Genomic DNA, 11212 nt, shown 5'->3' with positions numbered 1-11212 from the left:
GATCACGGTCCCATGGTACCCGCGTCCCCTCGGACAATGAGACAAGAACAGACTCGTTCAGTCAATTGGCGGTACACCAGCATGATCCCGGGGGACCACGCGCCGTATAGAAACAGTGGAACACTATCCAAGCTTAATCAGCGTCCCGTGATCATTCCTGTGTGAAGCGAACACATGTTGCCACACGTCGCTGCCAATTAACTCTCCTGCCCACGGCCTGGAGCGGTTTGTCCATGCAGTAGGCCTGCGCCGTTCTCAGCCGTCTCCACACATGGATTTTTTGTCATCAATAAATCCATCAGCCGTTATTCCCACTGTTCGGGATCCATTTGAATGACAGACAGACATAGCCTGACTGACACTAACATTGCATGTCAGTTTGAATGAGGGATGGATAGAGACACACAAAGACCGATAGACATAGACAGATAGATTGATAGACAGACATACAGATGCAGTAGGATACATTAATAGACAGATACTGTAGATATATACAGACAAACAGACAGAACTGACAGACACTATATACAGTATATAATGGGTCCTCTTATTTTTTCTTGCTGATTGTGTTTTCATGCTGCCTTGTGCAACGTCTTCCCCATGGGAATAAAGGGAGACACCTGCCACACGTACACTCATCATTTACTGTCTGCTGCAGCCAGAGACTTGATTCCCCTCACTCACCTCACCAGCATGGAATTACACCGCTTTCTGCTTGGACTATGTGCGTTTTTACAGGCGTACGGGTCCGTGTCGACGGAGTCCACGTGCAAGTTGAAGGCCAAGTTCAACCTGAACAGTTACAAGGATGTGAAGAAGAAGGTGACGGTTGGTGGGATGTTTTCCGTTCACCAACGCATCGTTTCAGGCACCCGCAACACCTCCACGCTGCCAGTGTCCTCAGGATGTGAAGGGTAAGCTTTGTAGACACATCTTCTGATTCAGAACAAATCAACCTATAACTTAACGTCAAGCATGAAAGAAGACTACAAACCAAGCAGGTGGTAGGCGTACGTATTATGAGTTCAGAACCAGCCATCTGTTAAATGTTCTACTTTAACACATTAATGAGCAGCTAATATTGATACAGAGTCTTACATTTTTCCAATGCGTTATCCTTTTACATATTTTGTAGACCTGCACCTCTTCGTGCCATTGGGACCCGCACACACATCTCTATAACACTCCTGGGAACCAGTTCATGAAACAACATCCAAAGAACAACATCTCTTCCAGTTATATCCTCTTGTACTTGTATAACCCCAATATTAACAAGGCTTTACAATTTGGTGCATTACCATGGCTCAACATTAATCTTTTTGAGGGCTGTCATACTGCATACAGTAAAAACAAACATATTATTTCAAGAGACCTAACACAACCATCCAGTTTGGTAAGGTCATCCTTTGATCACGATTAGGGAGGTATCACCAGAAAAAGAAATAATCAATAACTGATGTTGACCTTTGACCCCCTCTCTCTCAGGTTCAACTTCCGCACGTTCCGCTGGACCCAGACCATGTTGTTCGCCATCCAGGAGATCAACGCGAGAAAAGACCTGCTCCCCAACACTGACCTGGGCTACGTCATCTACGACTCCTGCTTCACCATCTCCAAGGCGGTGGAAGGCACCCTCACCTACCTCACGGGCCAGGATGTGGCCGTCCCCAACTACCGCTGTGGCTCCGGGGCCCCCCTAGCTGCTCTGGTGGGGGCCGGAGGGTCCGATCTGTCCATCGCCACAGCCAGGATCCTAGGCCTCTATCACTTCCCACAGGTACGGTGGACGTGTGAACTACTTTACTGTAGTGGGATTTAGGTGTGTTGGCTGAGGATGTTATTATCAATGTGCCATCTCTGTTGATTTGCTGCTTGTCCATACCACCACCATTGACTGTGATCTTCTCCCTCTGCCCTCCTCTCTTCTTCTATTCTCAACTCTTTCCTCCATCCTTCCCCCCCCCCCCCCCCCCCGCCTCATCCCTCCCCATTCCCCCTCTCCTCTCCCCTTCTCTCCCATCCTCTCCCCTTCCTTCCCCTCCTATCCTCTCCTATCCCCCCTGCCCGTCACCCAGGTCAGCTACTTCTCGTCCTGTTCGGCCCTGCAGAGTAAGTTCCAGTTCCCCACCTTCCTGCGGACCATCCCCAACGACCAGCACCAGTCCAAGGCCATGGCCAAGCTGGTGCTGCACTTCGGCTGGACCTGGGTGGGCACCATCGCCGCCGACGACGACTACGGCAAGTACGGCATCAAGGAGTTCAAGGAGCAGGTGGAGGAGGCTGGGGTCTGCATCTCCTTCTCCGAGACACTCCCCACGGTAAGCTGTCTGTATGTCTGTTCCCTCTACGCTCCCTATGAGTCTGTCTGTCTGTCATTACTACCCGCACTGCGGTAGGAGCCTGTCTGTCAGTCTACCTGTCTATCTGTTTTTCTTTCTCTGTCTGTTTGTTGTTTCCCTGTTTGTCTATGTTTGTTGCTGTTTTGGTCTACCTGTCTACATGTCGGTCTGTCTGTCTGACTGTCATACTAAGTTTCTTACCTGCTTAACTTCTCTTCTATCTCTTTCCCTCTCCAATCTCTTTCTTCTACCATCTTTCTCACTCTTTCACTTTCCCATCTGTCCTCTCTCTTCTCCTGTCTCTCCCATCTCTTTGCCCCCATCTCTCCCATCTCTCTATTTCTATCTCTCTGCTTCCATCTCTCTCTCTCTTCTCCTATCTCTCCTCTCCGTTTTTCCTCCATTTTATCTCTCTCCTCCCCTCTCACGCTCTACTCCCATCTATCTCTCTTCTTCCATTACTCTCTCTCTACTTCCATCTCTCTCTTATCACAACCTCTCGCCAGCCCCTCATTTCTCTCTCCTCTCCTCTCTCTCCTCTCCTCCCATCACTGTCTCTCTACTCCCATCTCTATCCATTCTCTGATCTCTCTTCCCACCATCTCTCCCTCTACTTCAATCTCTCTCTGTCTCTCTTTCTTCTTCCGTATCTCTCTCTTCTCCCCTCTCCCCAATCCTTCTCCCCCCGTCACGCTCTCTCTCTCCCCCATCTCTCCCCCTCCCCCCTCCAGGTGGCCTCCCCGGAGGACATTGCGCGTGTGGTGGACACGGTGGTGGACTCCACGGCCAAGATCATCGTGGTGTTCGCCTCCGACGTGAACCTCAACCCCCTCATCGCCGAGCTGGTCCGCAACAACGTCACCAACCGCACCTGGATCGCCAGCGAGGCCTGGGTCACCTCCGCCCTCATCAACCAGCCTGGGGTCAGCGCCGCCTCAGAGATAGAATAGACCGCTGGACAGGCAGACAGACACACTGACTGGCTGACTGACTGACTGACTGACTGACTGACTGACTGACTGACTGACTGACTGACTGACCTGCAGTTATGAGGATATACAGTGAGCTAGATAGACAAGCAGGCTGGCAGAGACAGGAAGGGCAAATTCAGACACACAGACACCTTGACAGACAGACATGCAGACAGACAAAAATACACACAGGCAGACAATCAGAATGGTAAAGAGACAGGAACACAGACAAAGAATAAAGGCCAGTTTGCATGGAACTTATTTTATAATATGTATATAATATGGACTATGAGGATTGATAATCCTGAAATGTGTATGTGCGGGTGCCTGTGTTTATGTGTCGTGTGTGTATGTGTGTATCTGTATGTGTCTGTGCGTCTATGTGTCTGTTTACTGTGTGTGTGTGTGTGTGTGTGTGTGTGTGTGTGTGTGTGTGTGTGTGTGTGTGTGTGTGTGTGTGTGTGTGTGTGTGTGTGTGTGTGTGTGTTTGTGTGTGTGTCTCCAGATCAGTTCCGTGCTGGGTGGTACGCTTGGTTTTGGTGTGAGGCGCGCCGAAATCCCTGGCCTTCAGGATTATCTACTGAGGCTGGACCCATATGACAACACTCTGACTGAAGAATTCTGGGAAACGGTGAGCTCAACCATTACCGTTTTGCCAGTTACTGTCAGGGATTTTGCTATAGCCCCATCCCATGTCCTATTTACTAAATGCTTTCCCTTATTTTACCACTAGATGTCCCCCTTGTTTTATTTTCATTCTCTAGCCTAGAGATGATAGACGATGAGGCATCCGCCAAGCATATAAACTTGCTTATCGGTGTTCCCTGTTTTTATTAAGCCTTTGCTTGGACAGAGTGGCAATATATGTGGTCCATAGTAACCGTGTTCTTATTGCGTGTACGCGAGTGTCTGTGGTGAGTGTGTTTGTTTGTGTGTGTGCGCGCGCGGCGGGTGTGTTTGTGCCTCTATGTTCTTAGCGCCCCTTTCTCTCCCAGAATGAGGTTGAAGAGCTTTTCATCGATCAGTGACAATATGCTATGCTTTAAAGTGTTTGATAGGGGCGCCGTATCTCAGACACTGAATACTTAAGCGGGCACTGGGGCCTTGAGGTAATAAAAAAAGGCAGTAAAACGTGTCATTGTGTGTTGCGCTCACTTGTCCTCTGCAGGCATTTAACTGCACACTGGACTATGCCAAGGCTATGAGGCAGGCCAGATTGAGCTCCGCCAATGGGAGCCTGAGCAGGGGTGCGAGGGCGGTGCCCGAGGGCCTGTGCAACGGGAAGGAGGGCCTGCTGCAGCTCCACAACACGTACACGGACGTCTCGCAGCTACGCATCACCTACAAGTCAGTGGTGGAATTCACACTGCTAACACTGTTCACACCGAGACGCGGACCCTGCCGTCACCAGAGCACTGCTATTACTAATACATCTGCATAATGTGGCTTGTGCACCATGACGCCGAATTACAATGACCGCCTCCATCTTGGAAGCATAGGAGCATTTTATTTTTTTGATCTTTAGTAATTAATGCTTGGAGTTATTTGTCATCATGGGTAGAAATAGATGCGTTTGAAACTGCCACAGCGTTTCTCAATGCCAGACTTGGCATCAGTGGCGCAAAAAGTGGGTATGCACTATATGCGGCGCATAGGGGCGCCGCACCAGAGGGGGCGCCAAAGCGATGGAATATCGCGATGATCAATAACAGAGGGACGTCACTGATAAGGCGCCCCCCCGCTCCTTCGCCTCCCTCCCCTATGGCGCTTCAGTGGGCGCCGTGTGGGGAAGAAAAAGATAGGAACTTGTCGGAACTTGTTTGTGGTTATTTTGTTTTACTTCAATCTCTATGCAAGTCTTTGTTTTATGTCAATATAACCAGTAAAAACGGAGTTATAAAGTTGATACTTTATAACTCTGTTAATAATCCAAAAATTGATAAATTAATAATCCAAAAAAATAAATAAAGATTATTATCGTATCTGAATCGAGACTGAATCGTTCTACACAGTATTGCGATGCATCAAAGAATCGATTATTTTTCCCACCCCTATTGGTTACTGACTGTACTCCAACAGTTCTAACAGAGTCTATTGTTTTGCTTGTAAGCTTTTTGGTGAAGCTAGAGTTGCTGACACGCGCCTTGTGGTGGGGTATAATAACTAGCAGTGTCTTTCAAAGATACTGAAGCACCATGAAACAAGTGGTTACCACATAAATGCTTATCTGATGTGGAAAGAATTGGCATCCCGCTTATGCCTAGCTAAAATAGCGAATTGCAGAGAGCCTGTTGACTAGAGTGATCGACTGCATACTCTTCCTTGCAGAAAGAAACCTGCCACTGATGGGGACAAAATGCACAGTTAGGACATCCTAGAAATGGACATTTTCTGGGCATCCTTGATCTCTTATAGCACGGTATGATGTTACACTGGCAGAGCATCTTCGAAAGGCTGCCTCTAAAAAAACACCGGATATCTGTCCTGGTGCACTCAAAATGAATTTTTTGATTCGATATCAGAGTGTGTTTTAGGTCAAATTTGTGCCCAGATCAAAGGTTGGGGGGGGCGCCTGCTATGTGTCTGCATACCCCCCAGAAAGTAGGCAGTTGCGCCACTGCTTGGCATAACCAATTTTTCCCATTCCATGATGCATTATTATGTCCCACCCCGCAAAAACATAATAATGCATCATGGGATATTTTTGGAGTAGTGGAGTAGACTAGAATAAAACATGAACAAAAATACCCTGAATGAATGGATTCGCAGATGGGATTGTTTTATTTTTTGAGAACCTTTCTACTTGATATATTTTGTCATAGAGCAAACAGCTGCTGTAGAAAATTTGCAAACACTGCAGGTGTAAATTGCATATTGTCCATCAGTGGCATATTAAGTGAACCCATGGTTTATGTCCATGTCCCCAGTGTGTACAAGGCAGTGTATGCCGTGGCCAACGCCTTACACAACTTGGAGCACTGTGTGGTTGGACAGGGGCCCTTCAACAAAAACAGCTGTGCTGACATCAGTGCCTTTGAGCCGTGGCAGGTATGGGTGTGCGTTGTGTTGTTCATCTGTCTATGCTTGTGTTGCCGTCCAAAGACACTGTACTTAATTAAAGCATCTTCGTTCTCCTTGAGGAATTTTCTGTGTGTTGGTATAATCCATGTCACCTTCCAGGTCTATTTGAAGCTGATTCTAGAAACCTTAAAAGATATATACTACCTCCTCAATTTATTTCTTTGCGAGAAGTGGCTGGAAAACAGAATAATAAGTCTTCTAAATCTCAGGCTTTCGTGAGACAGAAAAAACCATGCCCAACTGCACTATAACTGTTGCCAAACAAACTGATTTCTGATCTGTATATTTTTGGTCCGACCCTTCTTCCCCCCCAGTTGATGTACTACCTGAAGAACGTGAATTTCACAGTGCCTCACACTGCAGAGGAGATCTACTTTGACCAGGGGGAGGTGGCCGGATACTATGACATCATCAACTGGCAGTTCAATGACGATGGCGAGTTGTCCTACGTCCACGTTGGCAACTACACCGGGAAGGATCCCTCAACCGCCAAGATGGAGATATGGAACTCCTCCATTGTGTGGAACAATGGACAATTTGAAGTAGGATTACTGGAGTGGCACAAGGATGTATTTGATGTCCGACGTGTTGGTTTGTATCATGTGTGTGATTGGTTTGAAGACAGATGTGTGTATCTAGTGTGTGTGGGTGTGTATGTGTTTGGTTATGAAAATTCTAGTTTTTTCTATCACACCTTATGTTGATTTGCCCACGTGACTCTATGGGGCCGTCGCACTGGTGTGTCTGTCTGTATGGTTCCCATAGTGTTTGTGTCAGTGTCAGGGGGGGTTCTGATCCAGTGTGTGTGGCGCTCCAGCCCCCCAGGTCTGTGTGCAGTGAGAACTGTGCCCCAGGGACCAGGAAGGGGATCCGGCAAGGAGAGCCCGTCTGCTGCTTCGACTGCATCCCCTGCGCCGACGGAGAGATCAGCAACATCACCAGTGAGATGTAGCGTAGTGCCACGGCCAGATGCTCTAGCTTTCTATGCTCTTAGCTTCATGGGTAGAATTTAATTCCTGGTGGTTGGCATTAGGACTTGGTATCGTTACTACTCGCGCAAATTTAAATTCTAAGTAAGAATTTCAATCTGCCGTGTGAAGATAAGACCATTTAAAGCTGAAACGCCTCGCCATGGCACACTGGTCCTCCACACAAAGCATTGAGTGGAACTTTGCTAGAAGCTTTTTTACGCTCATCAACAAAGTTTACCTTCCCAAAATCTCTTATAAACACAAAAAGGCGCCATGTTTACCGTTAAACCCACACATTCTATGCAACAAACGGCTGGATTGACTTGGCTAACCCATGCTGTCCGGCTCTGTGGACAGATGCCCGTGAATGTATCCAGTGTGGCGAGGACTACTGGTCCAACGAGGTCCGTGACCTCTGCATCCCCAAGATCATCGAGTTCCTGGCTTTCGGGGAACCGCTGGGCATCACCCTGATCGTCATCTCTGCCTTCGGGGCCCTTATCACCATCGGTGTGATGGTGGGCAACCGGGGGTCCATGCATACAGCCTGCAGTGCTTCATGTCCAACCCTGATTGCTTTCAAGCATTACAGCGGAATTCTATTTCTGTTTTAGCATGGTGTATGATTAAAAACACAAACAGATTGGGACTTATGTTGTGTTATTACGACATGATCATGGGGACGATGTGTCCTTATTTCTAGATAATTATGATCACCATTTGATAATATTATGTTTGACATCCGATTTCCCCTGAACAACTATTCCTTTTGTCTAATGAATCTGTAGCGGCGTACAGATTGAACAATGACAAACTAATTGCCACTAAAAGAAAGGCTATCTTCTAATTGTTGGTGTGTGTCCTTGCGGGGTCATCCAGGTGGTGTTCCTCCTCAACCTGGGCACCCCGCTGGTGAAGGCCAACGACCCCCTGCTGAGCTTCAGCCTGCTGTTCTCCCTGGTGGTCACCTTCCTCTGCTCCATCGTCTACCTTGGAGAGCCCGCGCCCTGGAGCTGCATGACCAGCCAGGTGGCCCTGGCCCTGGGCTTCGCTCTCTGCCTGGCCTCCCTCATGGGTACGGTCGGGTCTGGGTCTGGTTTGATTGGGATCATTAGACCCAACAGAATGACTGATTGGACATTTATTCAGATTCATTTTTCCATGACAGTCCTGTGTGTCTTTCTCGGACTTTGACAAGGAATGTAGATGCTGACCTTTCCATATTTAAAATCTGAATAAATTATAGAAGGGTATCCTTTAGAAGGGGAAGGTTACTCTAGAAAGTGTATTTTTTTACAGTGGCCAGTCTACGTGCTGTTGATTTGAAACCTTTACGGACTATTTTGATTGTTTAATAGTTTATGCATGCTCTAAAAAGCCAATCTAGAGCTTGACACCTGCTTCCAGCAACATGATTGGTCGAAACAAATATGAAACGCCCCTTTCACCCAGAATCCCTGGTGTGCCATCAGACTTTAGATGTCAATCTAAAGTCTGATTCGTGAGACTATACATCATCAAGTAACAGTATCACATACAAAGCCCTGATCACATGTCTTCAACCATGTTTCAATATGCTGTTATTGTTGTTGTTTACAGGGAAGTCTGTGGTGCTGATGCTCCGGGCGCGGTTCCTCAAGGCGATCCGCGAGAGGGCCAAAGCCGCCGCCAAGGCTGCCAAGGCCGCAGCTGAGGCCGCAGCCAACAGCGACAGTCCTGATGTCATCGCTACCAACGCAACCACTGAAGTCCCCGCCCCTAGCGGCCCAGAAGTGGACGTCCTCACGTTTGGCCACCAGAGGCTGATGGCTGCCGTGGCAACCCTGATACAGGTGTTATTTACAATGACTTCACCCTTTTGGCAATGGTAACATGAGACATTTAATACACTATTAGTATTATTGATAGTGTAATCATTTGGAATTTTTTATTTTAATTTATATTAATATGTAGTCGTCTCTCGCTTGGCCCTGGTATACTGTGTGTTTTAGTGTTATTATTGAGAAAACTTTAAAGTTACCAAGCGCGTCCTCCTCCTTCCTGTGTCCAGGCGGCGGCGTGCACGGTCTGGCTGATCATCCTGCCCCCCCACCCGGTGAAGAACACGGCGGCCCAGAACGTGAAGATCATCCTGGAGTGTGACGTGGGCTCGATAGTGTTCATCTGCTGCATCTTTGGCTACGACATGCTTCTGGCACTGGTGGCCTTCATCTTCGCCTTCATGGCTCGCAAGTTGGAGGATCACTTCAGGTCAGCCGGCGCAGCGTGTGTGTCTGGTCTTTAGCGATGTAGGTCGTTTAGCTCTTCTAGCATGCAACGCTGTGAATGTGGCTTGGCTTGCCTGTGATTGGAGCGAAAATCGATTTGAGATTATTAGCTCAATTTGGGCCTTTTTTTGGGACCTAACATTTAATCCGTTTTTTGTTACCTTTTAAATTGTTAAACTACTTACAAGCTGCAAAGAAGCACATTGAATATCATGCCATCCTAGGATTTACTCTCCAGCTTTCATACTATTTCAATCTATTCGTCTTTTTGTGTTTCATTTAAATCCTGTATGCCCGAAAACATTTAGGTACAAACCGACATGCGTAGTAATGAACGAGATATGTATTAAAGATGTGACGTGTATTAACCACGTGAATTGATCTTCAATTGCAGCGAGGCCAAGTGCGTGACCTTCGGCATGCTGGTGTTCTTCATCGTGTGGATCTCCTTCATACCGGCGTACCTCAGCACACGCGGCAAGTTCATGGTGGCCGTTCAGATCTTCGCCATCCTGGCCTCGAGCTTCGGCCTGCTGGCCTGCATCTTCCTGCCCAAGTGCTACGTCCTGCTTGTCAAACCGGAGAGCAACACCGAGGAGCTGATGAAGCCTCGCCCTAAACCCCGCGAAGGGTCCACCGGCACCTCTGCGTCCCTGGCATCGTCCGGCACAAGCCTCAACGCCACCACCGCCTCCACTGTCATCGATTGATTAGCCCAATGTCTACACGGTAGCCTACAATCAACGTTTATTGAGTCACTTTTTTAACAAAGGCCAAAAGTTAAAGATCTACTACAATAATGTGTAGGTGTTGCATTGTACAGGCAGAGCGAAAGATTCACATTTTGCAGAATAAACATAAATATGGCTTGTCAATCTCAGGGGGACTTTTGACGCGTCCACAATAACGCTCACATACCTTTGATTCGCCATATAATGCAGGCCTTGTGCTTCATGTTGAATTTGTCTTAAATGCTATTGTTGTGATGCTTGATAAGTCCTTTCCTAACATATTGACTGTTGATTGCTGATTGTTGATTGTTGATTGTTATTGATGCATTCTACTGCTGCTGTGGTTTTTCGGTCCGTGGTGGTGGAAGAGTTGAATTTGGATTCGTGGAATAGGTTATGATGCATGACTCCCACTAGGGGGCTCCCTAATCCCCTGATATTTTCCAACGTTTTTATTGTGCATCGTTATTTATAAAGTTCAGCAGGTGTGATGACATGGCGTTTAATCGAAGTACCTCCCAAAACGAAATGTCTTTGCAATAAAGTCCATCTCCTACATTGAGGCACATGGTTTTCGTTCATCAATTGCACTTTTTAAGTATCGAGCTTGTTATGAAAAACACTGGATAAAAGTAGCCCAGCTGAGACATGGGTCATGGGTATGTGTTCAGAAGCTTGTTCGGGATGTTAAACTTTACCCCCATGTTTGAAGTCATGCGAAGTGAAGGTGAATCTGACGTCCCACCGCGTTATTACGCTATGATGACCACGTCAAGAGCTCTCTGCCTTGGTTTGTAGTAATTAATTAATTGCGAAATAATTTGTCATTATGTGAAAAGATTATTCTGTTTG

At 47.3% G+C, this 11212-nt stretch overlaps 1 protein-coding gene across 1 annotated transcript; it reads left to right on the top strand.

Annotated features, from left to right (window-relative positions):
- The first annotated feature begins 383 nt into the window (after nt 1-383).
- On the top strand, nt 384-10923 carry vmn2r1 (vomeronasal 2, receptor 1). The gene is made up of 14 exons (XM_030337329.1): nt 384-914; nt 1486-1777; nt 2076-2318; nt 3071-3262; nt 3816-3941; nt 4479-4657; nt 6238-6358; nt 6706-6933; nt 7209-7332; nt 7720-7880; nt 8242-8437; nt 8962-9194; nt 9413-9612; nt 10024-10923. Exons 1-14 carry the CDS (start codon nt 601-603, stop codon nt 10337-10339), a joined length of 2925 nt encoding a protein of 974 aa, XP_030193189.1. The 5' UTR covers nt 384-600; the 3' UTR covers nt 10340-10923.
- The last annotated feature ends 289 nt before the right edge of the window (nt 10924-11212 follow it).

Source organism: Gadus morhua, chromosome 16 (assembly GCF_902167405.1).
Source record: "Gadus morhua chromosome 16, gadMor3.0, whole genome shotgun sequence".
NCBI lineage: Eukaryota > Metazoa > Chordata > Actinopteri > Gadiformes > Gadidae > Gadus > Gadus morhua.
Note: the sequence above shows the minus strand (reverse complement) of the source record. Positions and strands in the feature narration are given on the sequence as shown.

Bases quoted from the DNA above. Each gene is read 5' to 3' on its own strand.
- vmn2r1 (XM_030337329.1), top strand. From the start codon at position 601: ATGGGAATAAAGGGAGACACCTGCCACACGTACACTCATCATTTACTG. The intron at 2,319-3,070 runs GTAAGCTGTCTG...TCCCCCCTCCAG, and splicing joins TCTCCGAGACACTCCCCACG to GTGGCCTCCCCGGAGGACAT. The intron at 8,438-8,961 runs GTACGGTCGGGT...TGTTGTTTACAG, and splicing joins CTGCCTGGCCTCCCTCATGG to GGAAGTCTGTGGTGCTGATG.